The 18,684-nt window shown below is 41.1% G+C and overlaps 1 protein-coding gene and 1 long non-coding RNA gene across 3 annotated transcripts; both read left to right on the forward strand.

Moving 5' to 3' along the window:
* The first annotated feature begins 1,223 nt into the window (after positions 1-1,223).
* On the forward strand, positions 1,224-11,673 carry LOC123997362 (GTP-binding protein REM 2-like). Of its 2 annotated transcripts, XM_046301503.1 has the most exons (6): positions 1,224-1,366; positions 1,481-1,534; positions 2,249-2,564; positions 2,751-2,824; positions 8,957-9,134; positions 10,953-11,673. In XM_046301503.1, the coding sequence occupies exons 2-6, from the start codon at positions 1,481-1,483 to the stop codon at positions 11,243-11,245; spliced, it is 915 nt and encodes a 304-aa protein (XP_046157459.1). In that variant the 5' UTR covers positions 1,224-1,366; the 3' UTR covers positions 11,246-11,673. The 2 variants fall into 2 exon arrangements, with proteins under 2 accessions (XP_046157459.1, XP_046157460.1); XM_046301504.1 differs by lacking the exon at positions 1,481-1,534.
* A 5,217-nt stretch (positions 11,674-16,890) lies between these two features.
* Positions 16,891-17,871, forward strand: LOC123997820. The gene is made up of 2 exons (XR_006832185.1): positions 16,891-16,969; positions 17,176-17,871. It is a non-coding gene; the product is annotated as an uncharacterized LOC123997820 (long non-coding RNA).
* Positions 17,872-18,684: the final 813 nt, after the last annotated feature.

Consider the following 18,684-nt stretch of genomic DNA (forward strand, 5'->3'; position numbering starts at 1 on the left):
CCTTCTCTGTCCTTCCCACTTTTCCAATCCCCTGTAGACCTGTTCTATTTACCTCTACCCCTCTTCCATTTTTCTCTCCCTCCATCTCTCTGTCATTCTGTGTCCCTCTATAGAGAGGCAGTGACCCCGGCAGAGCTCTGTTTGGGATGACCTCACCCTCGGCCCTGCCTCCCTCTCTGTGGCTCTCGCTCTCTCTGGCCTGTATAATAGGGACAGGATTAGGGCTATAATAGCGCCCTGACTGCTCACTGCCGGAGTCCATTGTAGCATTGTGTGCAGAGGACGTACACAGAGTAACATGAACACTCACCCTACTCACGGTGCTACACACAGCTACTCACACTTACATTCACTTACAACACGCAAATTCACATTCATACAATCTCAGCTTGCAAATATCAGAGATGAAAAATTGCTCCCTTTTTTTCCCCACAGTGTAAAAGAATATTTACAGAGAGACAAGAAACACCAACAACAGGAAACCCAGTGCTAAGATTTAGATAGCCTAAGAAGGCCTAATAGGAGAGAGGCAGACAGAGAATGAGAGAGAGCGAGAGAGTATGTTAGAGGTTACTGCCCAAGGGATAAAGTGACCGCAGAAACGCACATGTGTATGAACACATGTACAGTACTTTGAATGCCCAAAGACACAAACATGTATATACGCACGCACACACACACACACACACACACACACACACACACACACACACACACACACACACACACACACACACACACACACACACACACACACACACACACACACACACACACACACACACACACACACACACACACACACACACACACACACACACACACAAGGGCAATACATGGTAGAGGTGCTGGAAGAGAAAACTGTACTCTGCTGCGCCCTAGTGCCGAAATGTACACCTATTATTCCAAGTATCTGCAGCATCCAAAATAGAAATTAGTGGAGTGAAATAAGCATCTTCTCAACAGATGATGATTTATGCTTTATCTGACCCATGTAGCTCCTGCATTCAAACATTTTATAGAGATGGACTCTACATGACATTTTCTCTACAGAAAAAAATCAAGTCAACGCAGCTTTACATTCAATAGCCTAAATCAATTTTGTCTAAGAAAATAAAAAGCTGGCAACGAGCATTTATTTACACGTCATGTAAGTGAGTCATAATGCAGAAGAAACACTGCAGGAGGACCTAACTTACTGTACGAAAGCACACTGTGGGGGAGAGAGAAGTGTGTTGTCTGTGTAGCCTCTGAGTCTGTGCGTGTGATGTTTGTTTCTGAGCGCGCATGAAATAGAGAGAGAGAGAAAGTGGAAAAGAGAGAGAGAACCGTTTTTACTTTGTTGGTGCTGCGAGTCTTGCGTCAGGTGAGATCATCCTGTGGCTTTGAGGTAGAGCGCGCGGGAGTGAGATGAGTGGGAGGGCGGGAAAACGCTCGGCAGTAGGTAGTCGATTTCTGACGGGTGTATTTCACATTGCAGATGCAGACAGATGCGCTCATAGACATTATCAATATCGAGGAAACACTGGCTAAGGTAGGCGGGGATGTTTAAACACAATGTGCCGGGCAGCACGTAGCTTTTTAACTGTTTATATCGATGCAAATATGTCATAGTTTGCCTAACGGTTGCCTCACAAGACATCTGTCATCGGTGAGTGACAAAACGTGGGAGCTGCTGGTGACATAATAGAAGGGTTTTGATTATTTATTTATTTTTGAGCTTTAGATTTCACTAACATCAAATTTGTCATGGGCATACCATTTAGTTCTTGAGTGGTTCTCTGCATCTCTTAATGTGTGTGTGTCTGTGAAGCAAGAGACAGACAGATATAGAGAGATTAAAATACAAAGGGAGATGGCGAGATAGAGAGGGGGAGACAGGCAGGGACAGTGCAGGTGTTAATGGGGGTCATAGATACAGTAATGTAAGAGCATTCTATTTCAGGATCACACTGAAAGTGATAACATGTCAGGTAGAGAGTGACTAGCCCACTCCCTATTACAGTCCAATTGGTGTCAAGTCTTCCTGGAGACAGATGAGGTTAAGGTAGTTCATTGGGAAGCACAGGCATGCACACGGACGCCACAACACCTTCCCTGCTTTCTAGACAATTGACCATTTCTGTCTGTGTGGAAAACTGCTACAGAGTGTGGAATGTTGATGGAAATGTGGACACAAAGTCATAATCTTGTTGGTCCATGTTGTATGTGAATGTAATGTGTATATTTATTTATTTGTCTCTTTTAGTGTGACAGTATGACTCTGTCCAGTGCCCCACCTTTACGCAGAGGAAGTACCCCTGTGCCAATCAAACACCAGCTCAGACGAGAGGAAGCAGTCCATGATGATTGTGATTGGACATCAGGGTTGGCTGGACCTTCTCCTCCTCCAATCAGTTTCAGCCCGGCGAAGGATGAGACCATCGCCTCAGCGGCAGAGAGGAGACCCCCCTCTGAAGGGCCCTTTCGAATTGCCCTGCTGGGGCAAAATGGGGTGGGCAAGTCAAGCCTTGCTATAGCCTTGGCTGGAGATTTGGATAGAACTGCTTCTGTGGATTCTGAAGGTACATTGATTGGTGTTTGGATGTTGGACAGTGTTTCAACAAAAATAGGCCTATGATACTAACAGGTAGAGCGTGTTGCAATGCATAACATCCCAGCAATGTGTATGTCTTGTAAATGAACATAAGCTAAAAGCCTTCTTCCCCTCATCTCCCACCTGAAACTTGCCTGCTATGTCTCTCCCTCAGGAGAGGGCTATGTACGTACTGTTACCGTGGACGACGAGGACTGCACCATCCTTATCTACGACAACTGGAGGCAGGTGAGCCAATCTACATCTCTGTGGCCCCACTCTACCCCAGCCTTCTCTTTCCACTCCTTTACCCTCCTCCCCTGTCTTATCTCATGGGTTAACTTTTAATGTGGGGGTTTTGGTGTAGTTTTTCTGGCTGGAAAGGAAGCCTATTATCAGGTTATTTTCCACTGGATTACCTCTGTTTCTCCTGAGCGTGCTTCAAACACATGTGTTCATGGATGTGTGAGGGACAGTGGTGTAAAGTATTTAAGTAAAAATACTTTAAAGTAGTACTTAAGTAGATTTTTTTGGGTATCTGTACTTTACTTTACTATTTATATTTTTGAAAATGTTTACCTTTACTTCACTACATTCCAAAAGAAAATGATGTACTTTTTACTCCTTACATTTTCCCAGACACCCACAAGTACACGTTACATTTTGAATGCTTAGCAGGTAAGAAATTGTCCAATTCAGACACTTATCAAGAGTACATCCCTAGTAATCTCTACTGCTTCTGATCCGGCTGACTCACTTAAAACAAATGCTTTGTTTCTGAATGATGTCTGAGTGTTGGATATGCCTATGGCTATCCATAAATAAATAAAAAAACACGAACAATTGTGCCATCTGGTTTGCTTAATATAAGGAATTTTAAATTATTTATACTTTACTTTTACTTTTGATACTTAAGTACATTTTTGCAATGACATTTACTTTTGATACTTATGTATATTTAAAACCAAATACTTTTAGACTTTTACTCAAGTAATATTTTACTGAGTGACTTTCACTTTTACTTGAGTAATTTCCTGTTAAGGTATCTTTACTTTTACTCAAGTATGACAGTTGGGTACTTTTTCCACCACTGGTGAGGGAGGGAACTGAGCAGACATACTGGGGACATTTTTTCCCTTTTGCTTTTTCTGACTCAGCTGAAGGTTGGGTATTGCAAAAATTATCTCTCTGTAGGAGGTCTCCAGTCTGGAATCACAAGAGTTTGTGAAGTTGTATCTTTCCTTTTCGTTTACCTTAATCAGTAAAATGTGAATTATTGTGTGGATTATAATTAATGGACATTTTTGAAGGGGTTGATACATTTTTGTTAGTGCAAATGATTACAAACTTTAGAAGCCTTTTTCAACCTTGATTACACTACAGGTTCGGAGTTCCTGCAATAACAGGGTGATCAAATTACAGTGTTTTTTTATCACTTTGGTGCAATTTTCACAAGTATGTGGTACATTTTTATAACTCTAAGCATGAACATCAAAACAGATCATAAAAATGGCTCATGTTTCAAAACTTTAAGCACATTTCAATTTACTGAGTACAACAAATAAATTCACAGTCACTTGTTCACTGCACCTAATCCCTCTTCAATTCGGATGCATTTTCAATCTAAGTATCTGCTTTTCAATATTCACTTGACTTTTTATATGATTTTCCGGCATTTTTTAACAATACAATTATCTATCACTTAATTAAACTGCTCAAAACTGATAACTACTGAACCATGTAGTGCCTAGTTAACATATATAGTTTGCTAACTGCTGAACACTGTCAATTTCTATATTTTAGCTTATACATTTTACATCAATTTATGTATGGATGTGGCTGTAAATACTACATAATCATTCTCCATCAGCCACTCTGCGTCAATAGGACAAAGTGGAAAGAGTCACTATGTGCTACCATTTGGAATTATAGTGCAGTATACAATGCACTGCGGAAATACCTGGGTTGTAACTTGTATATAACAACATTCAAATCATTATCTGACTTTCATTGATATGAATTTCATTGATGCACTGTAAGCTAATGAATTTCAAACAGAGACAGGCGATTCTGTATCAGTTTACAAGTCACGTAGAAAAGGTGATCTTCTAAAATGATGCATGGGGCAGAAATGGCATACAACACTGTGCTACATTTTTACAGTAGTGAACTGATGTACAATACCCTATTTCTGATGATTTGCCCTATGTACAGTACCAGTCAAAATTTTGGACACACCTACTCATTCCAGGGTTTTTCTTTATTTGTACTATTTTCTACTTTGTAGAATAATAATAGTGAATGAGTAGGTGTGTTCAAACTTTTGACTGGTACTGTATGTACTGTATAAGGTTAATGAAACTGTAAGACTGACATATTTCTCAACATTCTCACAACATGCCATTGGATACAAATGATAAAATAATTGTGCATGTCAAGTTCTAGTCAAATACTGTATGGAAAATGATATTTACCCGCTAATATTCTTTCTTGCTATTGGATTAAATGGTAGTTAAAATGACTAAATCGAGCCTATCATTATCTGATGTACAGTATTGGTGACTAAGCAAAATGTTCTCATGGTATTTCACAGAAAACCTAGATTTTCCATGAATGACTCAGGGGTGAAAGATGTGTGAAACCCCAATGAATGCACAGTCTAAGGTCCTATAAGATAGGGGGATTACAAGTGCTATCCGTTTAGAGTTTTGTACTTAAGAACTTTGGAAATATACAATGTGCAGTGATTGAAAAAAACAGTAAGATCCTACATCTGTAAGTGAATCACTGACGTTCTTTGGTTGTCTTTTAGGAGATACTGATCTTGGTGATGCTGCTCTGTCTCATCTGTTCAGAAGAGTTTGAGTTAACCTTTTGATGCAGTCTCAAGAGTGAAATCTTAAATTCCGATTTTAGAAATCAAATGTAGCTTTGCTCACAGTGTCCCTGAAGCGTTTTCAGTGACTTATGAAGGATTCACTCAAAGGGTATCCAGTGTGTGTGTTTGTGTGTGTGTCTCATTGTATTCTCTGTGTATGTCATCAGTAATTGACGTGGTTCCCAGTTGGTGTGGTATGGTAATTTGTCTCTAGGCAGCAGGGAATCATAGAATGAAAGAGCACAGGGCTTCACTTTCACTCTTGACTGCTGCAGGCAGCAGGCTTTCACTGCATACCACCAGAACAATTGTTTGTTTGAAATGTTGAAAAAACACAAGTACACACACTCTTTGATATGACTCTGTCTGTCATAGAGCAGTCATCATGCCAGAGTTATACAGTGCCTTGCCAAAGTATTCGCCCCCCTTGAACTTTGCGACCTTTTGCCACTTTTCAAGCTTCAAACATAAAGATATAAAACTGTATTTTTTTGTGAAGAATCAACAACAAGTGGGACACAATCATGAAGTGGAACAACATTTATTGGATATTTCAAACTTTTTTAACAAATCAAAAACTGAAAAATTGGGCGTGCAAAATTATTCAGCCCCCTTAAGTTAATACTTTGTAGCGCCACCTTTTGCTGCGATTACAGCTGTAAGTCGCTTGGGGTATGTCTCTATCAGTTTTGCACATCGAGAGACTGAATTTTTTTCCCATTCCTCCTTGCAAAACAGCTCGAGCTCAGTGAGGTTGGATGGAAAGCATTTGTGAACAGCAGTTTTCAGTTCTTTCCACAGATTCTCGATTGGATTCAGGTCTGGACTTTGACTTGGCCATTCTAACAACGGATATGTTTATTTTTGAACCATTCCATTGTAGATTTTGCTTTATGTTTTGGATCATTGTCTTGTTGGAAGACAAATCTCCGTCCCAGTCTCAGATCTTTTGCAGACTCCATCAGGTTTTCTTCCAGAATGGTCCTGTATTTGGCTCCATCCATCTTCCCATCAATTTTAACCATCTTCCCTGTCCCTGCTGAAGAAAAGCAGGCCCAAACCATGATGCTGCCACCACCATGTTTGACAGTGGGGATGGTGTGTTCAGGGTGATGAGCTGTGTTGCTTTTACGCCAAACATAACATTTTGCATTGTTGCCAAAAAGTTACATTTTGGTTTCATCTGACCAGAGCACCTTCTTCCACATGTTTGGTGTGTCTCCCAGGTGGCTTGTGGCAAACTTTAAACAACACTTTTTATGGATATCTTTAAGAAATGGCTTTCTTCTTGCCACTCTTCCATAAAGGCCAGATTTGTGCAATATACGACTGATTGTTGTCCTATGGACAGAGTCTCCCACCTCAGCTGTAGATCTCTACAGTTCATCCAGAGTGATCATGGGCCTCTTGGCTGCATCTCTGATCAGTCTTCTCCTTGTATGAGCTGAACGTTTAGAAGGACGGCCAGTTCTTGGTAGATTTGCAGTGGTCTGATACTCCTTCCATTTCAATATTATCGCTTGCACAGTGCTCCTTTGGATGTTTAAAGCTTGGGAAATCTTTTTGTATCCAAATCCGGCTTTAAACTTCTTCACAACAGTATCTCGGACCTGCCTGGTGTGTTCCTTGTTCTTCATGATGCTCTCTGCGCTTTTAACGGACCTCTGAGACTATCGCAGTGCAGGTGCATTTATACGGAGACTTGATTACACACAGGTGGATTGTATTTATCATCATTAGTCATTTAGGTCAACATTGGATCATTCAGAGATCCTCACTGAACTTCTGGAGAGAGTTTGCTGCACTGAAAGTAAAGGGGCTGAATAATTCTGCACGCCCAATTTTTCAGTTTTTGATTTGTTAAAAAAGTTTGAAATATCCAATAAATGTTGTTCCACTTCATGATTGTGTCCCACTTGTTGTTGATTCTTCACAAAAAAATACAGTTTTATATCTTTATGTTTGAAGCCTGAAATGTGGCAAAAGGTCGCAAAGTTCAAGGGTGCCGAATACTTTCGCAAGGCACTGTAATTACATGTTCTTACTGACTGTCATTTATAAGGCTCTCAGCACAGCAGTGGGAAAATGTTGACACAAACCACATAAAGAAAGATTTTTAGGAAGGGAAGAGCTGCCTCCCTCTACCTCTTCACTTGGTGACTTATGTAGACCTATTGTAATGGGGGGGAGGGGGGGGTCGAGCTATTTACATATCGGGATATTCTTTATGACGATATATTGTTTTGACAATATCTCAATATTATTTTTGCGCTAGTTGGCTGTACCTGCACTAAAAATCAAGATGAGTTGTTCTCATCTTCTTTTTAGATAGGGAGCCAATTTTTTTTCAGCACTTTAATTTCCTTGACTGATCAAAACTAATTTTCTCATGGCTCTCTTTTGTCCCTCTGCAGCGGACATATGGTGAGCAATATGTTTAGAACATCGAATCAGAATAAAATCACAGTATCTGTCACGCCCTGGCCATAGAGAGGCTTCTATGGGCATTCTATGTTAATGTTTGATGTTTTGTATTTCTTTGTTGTTTGGCAGTTGTGGTTCTCAATCAGAGGCAGCTGTCTATCGTTGTCTCTGATTGAGAACCATACTTAGGTAGCTTTTTCCCACTGGGTTTTTGTGGGTAGTTGTTTTCTGTTTTTGTGTCTGCACCAGACAGAACTGTTTCCGTTTCGTTCGTTCTCTTTGTTATTTTTGTTAATTCAGTGTTCAGTTTAAATAAAAGTATGAACACGTACCACGCTGCACCTTGGTCCTCTCCTTCCAACAGCCGTTACAGTATCGAATCGCAATACTTATAGAATCTTGAGAACAGCAATTACGTATAGTATCGGCACCTAAGTATCGTGATAATTTTGTATCATGAGGTCCCTGGCAATTCCCAGCCCAAGTTTCTACCTGGTTTGAACATGCGTCTTTTGGCATGATCTTGTCCACATTCTGATTGTGCTCACAGTTTTTGATAGGTGTAGACAATTAAACAGGCACTGTGATCTGATTGTGATCAGATCTTCTTGACCACCTCTTGAGGTAGTCAGACGCATTGTGTCTGGATGTACAAGTGTAGACCGATCTGGACAGTGAAAACATTTAAATCATCATTATCCCACCCTCTAAAATCATTGACAGGCGGCATCCTTCACATATGCCATTAATATGTCTTAAAATAAATAATGAAAGATTGTTTGGAAAATATAGCAGTGAAATAATTTTCTTAAAGGGAAGGACCAGGAAATCTGGTCACAGTGCAGACACAGTGGATGGATATGAGACACGTTTTAATACCATGAGTATACACATTTCTGAAAATGTGGGCATAATCAGAATGTGGACAAGATCAGGACACAGAACCCATGTTAGAGCCAGGTATAAATGACATATAATTACATATAAACAGAAGTTTATTCTCATAAAAATTCCTACGACTAAATGGAAGGTAAAGCGGTATGGTTGTGGTGATCTCTCTTCCTCCCTCTCTCTCTCAGGACCTGTCTGCTCTGCAGTGTGAGGTGTGTGTCCTGGTGTTCTCTGTCACGGACAGGCGTAGTTTCCACCGCACCGCCCAACTTCGCCTCCTCCTCAGGGAGACGCAGCCACAAACTCCCATCATCCTCGTGGGCAACAAGAGTGACCTGGTCCGTTCGCGCGAGGTCAGCACTCAAGGTGAGGCAGATTGGCCCTCTCTTTGTTACAGCACAGTGATAGAGTGGTCACCCTTTGTCGCTGCAACCTTAACCTGCAGTATTCCATAGTGTATACCTTTCCCTACAGATGATCTATTCCTATAGATACTCTCTTCTCTCATTGCCTTGTCTCTGCCTCCCATCTCCACCCAGTGTGTCGACAGGCTGAGTTTTATGCTGTATCTCTGCAGGGTACTGCGGTGAAGGGAGAAATATAGGAATATAGACAGAAAGTGGCACAGCATTTCAGCTGCAGTGTAGTGTGGGAGTATGGCAGGAAGGGACTGTGCGTGCTGAGAACTTTGCATGAGATACTAAGAACATACCCACTGGATCCAGGTCATCTATAAATCTTTGCTTGGTAAAGCTCCGCCTTATCTCAGCTCACTGGTCACCATAGCAACACCCACCCGTAGCACACGCTCCAGCAGGTATATTTCACTGGTCATCCCCAAAGCCAACACCTCCTTTGGATGCCTTTCCTTCCAGTTCTCTGCTGCCAGTGACTGTAATGAATTGCAAAAATCACTGAAGCTGGAGACTTATATCTCCTTCACTAACTTTAAGCGTCAGCTGTCAGAGCAGCTTACTGATCGCTGCACATATATCACTCCAGTGTAAATTGTAATTACTTCGTCACTATTGGCCTATTTATTTCCTTACCTCCTGCACACACTGTATACACATTTTTCTATTGTGTTATTGACTGTATGTTTGTTTATCCCATGTGTAACTCTGTGTTGTTTTTGTCGCACTGCTTTGCTTTATCTTGGCCAGGTCGCAGTTGTAAATGAGAACTTGTTCTCAACTGGCCTACCTGATTAAATAAAGGTGATATAAAATCAAAAATAAATAAAAATACGCATTAATCTATTCATCTAGATGTACATATCACCTGAGCTTGGCTGTATGGTCACCACAACCTATAACACACATGAACACAAAACTCTCTTTCACCTCCACCTGTCTATGTGATGTGTTGCTCCAGACTGCAGCTCCTCAGGCATGGCTGTTTTTGGGATCATGTTATGAGTGTTGTGTAACCTCAGATCTGTGTGGCCTTTGACTTATTATGAGGCAGAGAGCAGAGCAAGGCTTTCTGCATAATTACTTTTACAGAAACTGGGTGAAAACTCACTTCCTTCTCGCTTTATAATATAGCTGAACGAGCGTGCACAGAAGAAAAAACATGAACTATACTGGTTCTCTCTTCCTCTGCTGTCAGGGATAATTTTATCTCTCTAACAAATAAGATTTTAATTAAGACAAATTTGGGCAATTGCTTCTCATCATCTTTCATCATCTGGCTTCTCATTCCCCGTGATTTCTGTGTTGCACTCTTGCACTCTTTAATATGTGCTTTTTCCATCTTTTGAATAAATGCATTCAATTATGTGTTTGTGTTTCTCCTAGGGATAGTAGTCTGTAATGACAAAAAAAATCCAGAGAGGCAGGGATGTTTATATTGTAGTGTTCCTGAGGTCAACCAGAGGGGAGCTGGGCTGAGTCACAGCACAATAAGAGAATAAGAGGTGCTTCAACATGTAACTAATATGGATGAACCTGTGACAACAGCACATCACTGTGTACCCGATCTCATCCGCAATGCCCTCATCCTAAATGGGTAATGCGTTTACCACTGACAACTGTGCTTATTCTCTCTCTCTCTCTCTCTCTCTCTCTCTCTCTCTCTCTCTCTCTCTCTCTCTCTCTCTCTCTCTCTCTCTCTCTCTCTCTCTCTCTCTCTCTCTCTCTCTCTCTCTCTCTCTCTCTCTCTCTCTCTCTCTCTCTCTCTCAGAGGCCTTCACCAGTGCTACTCTGTTTGACTGTCTGTATGTGGAAATGTCAACCTCTCTGGACCACCGCACAGTGGAGCTCCTGGAGTCTGCTGTGAGGTTAGCCAGAGGCCTCAGTCCGGTGCCCCCAGGGGCCTATGGGCACGACATGGCTGGCGGCCTGGAGAGCATCACCCACCGGGCCAAGCGTTTCCTCGCTAGCCTGGTCCCACGCTACCCCCGCGAGAGGGAACGAGACGGGGGCAAGTTCTTCAGACAGAAGTCCCGCTCCTGCCATGACCTGGGAGCCCTGTGATCAGGGATGAGGGAAGGATAGAATGAGGGATGTATAGAAAGAGAGAGGGGTGGCTAGAGAGCGAGCAAGAGGGAAATAGAATGTAAGCAATTGCAAAATAGAGAGAAAAAAATAGAGAAAGAGGTCAATTATGGTGAAGAGAAAAGTGAATGTAAAAGTGAGTGATGAGAGGAGGATACAGTAATGGGGATGACACATGGATGAAGCAGAGAAGACCAGGAAGAGAGAATGGCATTAAAGGAGCAATGGACGTATCTGGGTTGATTCATGTAGAAATGTTGTGGTAGAGAACCATAGAGAATAGAGAATTAGCTGTTGAACCCCTGTAAATACAACCCTAAGCATCATACTGCAGTAGTTTGACTGATTCTCCATCTCCATTCCCATGTGATTTCATTGAGGGCCAAATAAAATACTCTGAGAAGTCATGAGAAAGGAGTGACTCTTTTTTATCTGGTTATGTATCTCTGTGTGTTGTGATACTTCAAAGCCCAGAAACTTAATTGCATGCTTTTTGCAAGTGCAAGAGAGCAATCACAGTAGCAGCCCTGATATAACATGGTTTTCACAGTGATTCAGATTTTGAGGATTCACTTGCTTTTTTTAGTATCCAGACAATCTGGTATCCATGGGGATACAGAGAGGGGGTAGAGAAAGACTAAACTTAGAAAAGGCATAAGATAGAAGGATTGAGGCGATGGAGAATGGAGCCAGGATTTATTGTATGTAGAGTGATCATTGCCAGGTTACTGTTGTCAAGGAGACAAGGAGAATCTTTGTGCCATATGAATTTTGTGTTCAACATTTCCCTTATAAAATTAGGGTACACTTTAAGGAGAATTAATTACATTTCAGAATGTGTTTATTTTGGGGAGGAGGAGTACCAGATGGCACTTTGTCAGATATCAGTATCAGTATCACACAGCACCACTGTACTACCCTTAGTTCCACTCTCCATTCAATCCCACTCACACCCACACTATTGAAGAGCAAGCATAGAAACAGTATATTATCACGGGTCTTCATATCATTGTCATGGACTTCATCAAAGAGAATGGGAGATCACTTCTGTAATCAGGAAGAAACAGAGTTGGAAAAATCACCACCTTTAAATGGTGGCATGAAATCATATTTTCTTTCTTTCCCTTGGCTCCAAACCCCTGGCTGGGAGCAATGGGGGTGGATACTAGATACTGGATATCTGAAACAGGCAACAGGCTCCCCCCTGTGGTCAGATAGCACACTGAACCAGCATACTGTTTGTCTTAGAATACCTTTTCTACTCAAGACGAAGCAGGGGTAAAATAAATGCCTGAGCGGAGTTCCCAAATCCGATTTTCAGGGCAAACAGAAGCAAAGATGGTGGATAACGATGGTGATGCAGCTTTTGTCAAATTAACAAATTACTTTTTAACATTTCGGCTAACCTTCCTAAACTTAACCTGCCATTTACCACTGGAAAAAATGGACAATAAGTAGTCCAGAGTGTCCTCTCCCCGATCATAAAAAGTGAGGGAATGGGGTGTCACACTTAATGGTTGTGTTTGAGAGCATCAAAACTGTAATATATCATGGGTAAATTGTGACTCACTGACGGATCGACAAATAATGAGTAGTTGATGCAAGGTGATTTGTAGATCAGTCAGTCGGCAGCCGCCTGCATCGTCGGCTGAGCTGTAGTCAATGAATAGCATTCTCATGTAGGTGTTCCTTTTGTCCATGTGGGAAAAGGCCGTGTGGAGTGCAATAGAGATTGCATCATCCATGGATCTGTTGGGGTGGAATGCAAATTGGAGTGGGTCTAGGGTTTCTATTGCATCATCCGTGGATCTGTTGTGGCGGAATGCAAATTGGATACTCGGAGTACACGTCCTGGTAATCTGTCTGGCCTGCGGCCTTGTGAATGTTGACCCGGTCTTAGTCACATTGGCTACAGAGAGCGTGATCACACAGTCGTCCAGCACAGCTGATGCTCTCGCATGCTTCAGTGTTGCTTGCCTCGAAGCAGGCATAGAAGTAATTTAGCTCGTCTGGTTGGCTCGTGTCACTGGGTAGATCACGGCTGTGCTTCTCTTTTTTAGTCTGTAATAGTTTTCAAGCCCTGCCACATCCTACGAGTGTCGGAGCTGGTATAGTACAATTCAATCTTAGTCCTGTATTGATGATTTGCTGGTTTGGTGGTTCGTCTGAGGGCATTGCGGGATTTCTTATACAGGTCCGGGTTAGCGTCCCGCTCCTTGAAAGCGGCAGCTTTTTTTTTTTTACCCTTTAGCTCAGTGCAGATGTTGCTTGTGGTCCTTCTGTAGCACAGTTGGTAGAGCATGGTGCTTGTAACGCCAGGATAGTGGGTTCGATTCCTGGGACCACCCATACGTAGAATGTATGCACACATGACTGTAAGTCGCTATTATTATTATTATATTATCATATATATTGCTTGTAATCCATGGCTTCTATGTTGTCTTGGCTGTGTGCTTATAGTTGTTATGATTTTGGAAGGTGAAAACCTTCACCCCAGTCTGAGGTCCTGAGCACTCTGGAGCAGATTTTCATCAAGGATCTCTCTGTAGTTTGCTCCGTTCATCTTTCCCTCGATCCTGACTAGTCTCCCAGTCACCGTCACTGAAAAATATCCCCACAGCATGATGCTGCCACCACCATGCTTCACTGTAGGATGGTGCCAGGTTTCCTCCAAATGTGACACTTGGCATTCAGGCCAAAGAGTTCAATTAGATCAGAGGATCTTGTTTCTCATGGTCTGAGAGTCCTTTATGTGCCGTCTGGCAAACTCCAAGCGGTCTATCATGTGCCTTTTACTGAGGAGTGGCTTCCGTCTGGCCACTCTACCATAAAGGCCTATTGGTGGAGTGCTGCAGAGATGGTTGTCCTTCTGGAAGGTTCTCCAATCTCCACAGAGGAATTCTGGAGCTCTGTCAGAGAAACCATCGGGTTGTTGGTCACCTCCTTGACCAAGGCCCTTCTCCCCCAATTGCTCAGTTTGCCCGGGCGGCCAGTTCTAGGAAGATTCTTAGTGATTCCAAACTTCTTCCATTTAAGAATGATGGAGGCCACAGTGTTCTTGGAGACCTTCAATGCTGCAGAAATGTTTTGGTACCTTTCCCCAGATCTGTGCCTCGACACAATCCTCATGGCTTGGTTTTTGCTCTGACATTCACTGTCAACTGTGGGGCCTTACACAGACAGGTGTCGAACTTTTAAAATAATGTCCAATCAAATTAATCTACCACAGGTGGACTCCAATCGAGTTGTAGAAACATCTCAAGGATGATCAATGGAAACAGGATGCACCTGAGCTCAATTTCAAGTCTCATAGCAAAGGGTCTGAATACTTATGTAAATAAGGTATTTCTGTTTTTTATTTTTAATACATTTTCAAACCTTCTACAAACCTGTTTTTTCTTTGTCATTATGGGGTATTGTGTGTAGATTGATGATTTTTTTATATTGAATCCGTTTTCGAATAAGGCTGTAACGTAACAAAATGTGGAAAAAGTGAAGGGGACTGAGTACTTTATGAATGCACTGTACAGTCACATCTGGAATTATTTCCTCCCTTGATAAAGTTTAGCAAAAAATACTGAGCTGTAGGCCTTTTGTATACAATTTGTTGTGGGGAATTAAATTATTTTATAGTAAAACAATTGCTCAGAGAAATACATTGGATTTAACAAGTTTAAAAAACGAATTACAAAAAGATAGGTGTCAAAATTGTTGGCACCCCTAATGATTATCATAAATACATTTAATAAAATATACTCTGCATTAACATTCTACAGTGGCAAGAAAAAGTATGTGAACCCTTTGGAATTATCTTGATTTCTGCATAAATTGCTCATAACATTTGTTCTGATCTTCATCTATGTCGCAACAATAGAAAAATGCAGTCAGCTTAAACTAATAACACACAAATTATTGTATTTTTCTTGTCTATATTGAATATATAATTTAAACATTCACAATGTAGGTTGGAAAAAGTATGTGAACCCCTAGGCTAATGATTTCTTCAAAAGCTATTTGGAGTCAGGAGTCAACAGAAGAAAATACACCTTCTGGAGTGGCCCAGTCAGAGTCCTGACCTCAACCCAATTGAGATGCTGTGGCATGACCTCAAGAGAGAGGTTCACACCAGACATTCCAAGAATATTGCTGAACTGAAACAGTTTTGTAAAGCGGAATGGTCCAAAATTCCTCCTGACCGTTTGTTGTGCAGGTCTGATCACAACTGCTGAAAATGTTTGGTTGATGTTATTGCTGCCAAAGGAGGGTCAACCAGTTATTAAATCCAAGGGTTCACATACTTTTCCCACCCTGCACTGTGAATGTTTACACTGTGTGTTCAATAAAGACATTAAAACATATAATTGTTTGTGTGTTATTAGTTTAAGCAGACCGTGTTTTCTATTGTTCTGACTTACTGTAGATGAAGATCAGGTCAAATTGTATGACCAATTTATGCAGAATTTCAGGTAATTCAAAAGGGTTCACATACTTTTTCTTGCCACCGTATTTAAAAAAAGTATTCTCAGTTTAAGGAACTGTGGCCTTTCCTGGCTTCTTGTTTCACTGGGGTATAAAAATGAGGTAACACATGTGTCACGAGAATTTTCAATCACAATCAATCCTAATTATTCTTTATATATGTTACACAATGTCATAATTGCATCTCAGGGTGGAATTCTTTAGTCATTACCTTTAAACATATAAATTCCCTTATCAACATGTAAAATCCATTAATCATCCATCACCGTGGGGAAAGGAAAAGAACTCAGAAAATGAAAAGAGACAAATATACCAATTGCACACTATGGTAACAATTAAAACCACAGAAACAGTGATAGACTTGGGTCCTCTACCAGGCAAGTTTATATTGTTTTTGTGTAAAGATCAGTATTTGTATTATCTATTTTATACAGTATTTTTTTCTTACCTTTATCAAAGGTGCCAATAATTTTGGATGTGACTACAATACATTGCATTGCCATAGTCAAATATGGGTAGGAAGGTGTCTTGTACAAGTCTTTTCTCAATGTAATATGAGGGAAGGGTCAATGCCGCGTTGGTTCTTTTTTATTTAATTCCATTTTCCTCCAAGTGTTGCTGAATCTCACTTCTACTTCATTTAATATGAGAAACAAGACCCCCACCCCCCCAAAAAAAAATAATAGTTGGACTTTTAGTTGCTTCAAAGACAGTTTATCGTCTAACCATTGTGCATGATGCAAGTCTTGCAGTCACTTGACAAAAAAGTCATTGTCCAACTGCCCACATAACTGAAAATAACTGCTCAGTTGTCATAAACCTTAGTCAACTCAGATAAATGTCAAATTTCACTGACATCTTATAATATAAAATTATTTCAACTCCCAAATGTATGTTTCATCTCAAATGGACCACCCCACATAGGTAACAACAACTAATGACAGTTAGATGTAATTTGTAACCCTAATGTACAGCAGTCAAGTTCTGAAACTTTGGCAACAACTTGTTTTTCATCACAGAGTCAAATGATGATGAAGAACAGCAGACGATTTAATCCTTATCAGGACATGACAAGACTTCTTGTTTCTCAAGAATCTGATATAAAGAGTAAAAGAGGAAGAATGTGATCTATATAAACCCAGTGATGTCTAGAAAGAGGTATTGCTCCTGAATCACACTCTGAAACCCCTCTTCAGTTCATCACCTGATTTTGAATCCAACCAGGTGAGTAAGTCTTCTTCTAATTGTCCAATTCATCCAGATGTGTTATCTTTATTAATCCTCTCTGTGCCATTTTCCCTCTCTATGCATATCTGCTTTTTACACTTGAATACTTGATTACAGTAGTTTAAAAGTGTCAGTTCACAGATCACAACAATCACATTTTTGTTAGTGTACTGTTCATCAAATAATTATTATGTTTCTCACAGCTGCAGCAATGGGAAATACAGGTACCCACATTGCCAATGCAACAGACGACAACATTAAGATTTTCTGCAAAAAGTCAAAGTTGGAACTCCAAGACACCACTGTTGACATTGGTGGACAAATCAGTATAGGGCTCATGGACACCCATGCCAAAGCTACAACAGCATCAACGTTGAACTTCGCTCGCAGTGAAGACGTTTCCATCCAATTCATCCCAGCGAGAGACTACATCGACTGCCCTGCCTTCGAGGTCATGTTTGTTACTGGAAAAACAGACAATGGATATCTCTTCCAAAACTACAAGGCGGTTAATTTAATTGAACAGCCTAGATCCTTCATCATCACCGCTAACAAAGCCATCAAGTATGCCAAGTCAGGAGAGATCTGGGTGGATGACCAGGGAAAAGATCACAAGCCTAAAACAGCATTTGGCGTTTCTACTCAAATTAAACCAATAACAGAAGATAAGGAAGTACAGATGTCTGAAAAATAATATCTATTCTGCAATCCAAGCCAGAGATTTGCCCCCAAAACCTACATTTTTAAACATTTGTAAAATGAATTTTTCACTTGCATGTGTAATTTGGGAAAATATATGCTTAATAAAAACTATCAAGATGATCTTGCATTTTTGATAGTGTCTGTGATATTGTCACCACTTGAAATTCTAGCTAATAAAAACATTTATGATAAATGTGTGTAAATGTGTTACTCTTAATAATGTATGTCCAACAGGAAATACAGTGCATTCGGGAATGTATTTAGACCCCTTGACTTTTTCCACGTTGTGTTACATTGCAGCCTTATTCCCCTCATCAATCTACACACAATACCCTATAATGACAAAGCAAAAGGTTTTGACCCAGATGCAGACACAGGAGGCGGATGGTTCAGTTCTCAGATAATTTATTATAACACAGGCAAAGGACAGGCAGAGGTTTGTAACCAGGTCCGACATGTACAGGACGGAAGACAGCTCAGGGTCAGGGCAGACAGAAGTTCATAAACCAGGTCAGAATCAGGCAGGTACAGAACGGCAGGCATGCTCAGGGTCAGGGCAGGCAGAAAGATCAGAACCAAAATGAAACAAGACGAAATGGCAACAGACAAACAGAAATCAGGAGACAAAGGGCTGTAAGACAGTTTAATCCTAGACATGTGAAAGTTGGGATGTATACGGAGGGTGCGGGGCAACAGAAGATGAACAGCAGAGGGGCTAAGAATCTTAGAGATTTGGAAAAGGCAAATAAAATGGGGGGAAAGTTTATGGGAATCCACCCGGAGGAGCAGATCCCGACTGGACAGCCATAGCCTCTGCCCGAGACGATAGCGTAGTGCAGGGGTCTGGTGGCGGTCCGCCCGTCGCAGATACCTGGTGGTGGTCTTGAGAAGAGGGGTGGTGTTGCTATCTGATGGAGGGAGACCAGTAACGAAGTCCAGGGATATATAAAGACCAGGGGCATTGAGGAACAGGTGGCAGACGGAGCTTGCTGCATTCTTATTCTGAGCAC

Source organism: Oncorhynchus gorbuscha, linkage group LG15, assembly GCF_021184085.1.
Source record: "Oncorhynchus gorbuscha isolate QuinsamMale2020 ecotype Even-year linkage group LG15, OgorEven_v1.0, whole genome shotgun sequence".
Taxonomy (NCBI): domain Eukaryota; kingdom Metazoa; phylum Chordata; class Actinopteri; order Salmoniformes; family Salmonidae; genus Oncorhynchus; species Oncorhynchus gorbuscha.

Excerpts from the sequence above, each read along its gene's own strand:
- LOC123997362 (XM_046301503.1), top strand. The coding sequence starts at position 1,481 with ATGCAGACAGATGCGCTCATAGACATTATCAATATCGAGGAAACACTG. Across the intron at positions 1,535-2,248 it reads TCGAGGAAACACTGGCTAAG|TGTGACAGTATGACTCTGTC; the intron begins GTAGGCGGGGAT and ends TGTCTCTTTTAG. Across the intron at positions 2,565-2,750 it reads TGCTTCTGTGGATTCTGAAG|GAGAGGGCTATGTACGTACT; the intron begins GTACATTGATTG and ends TCTCTCCCTCAG.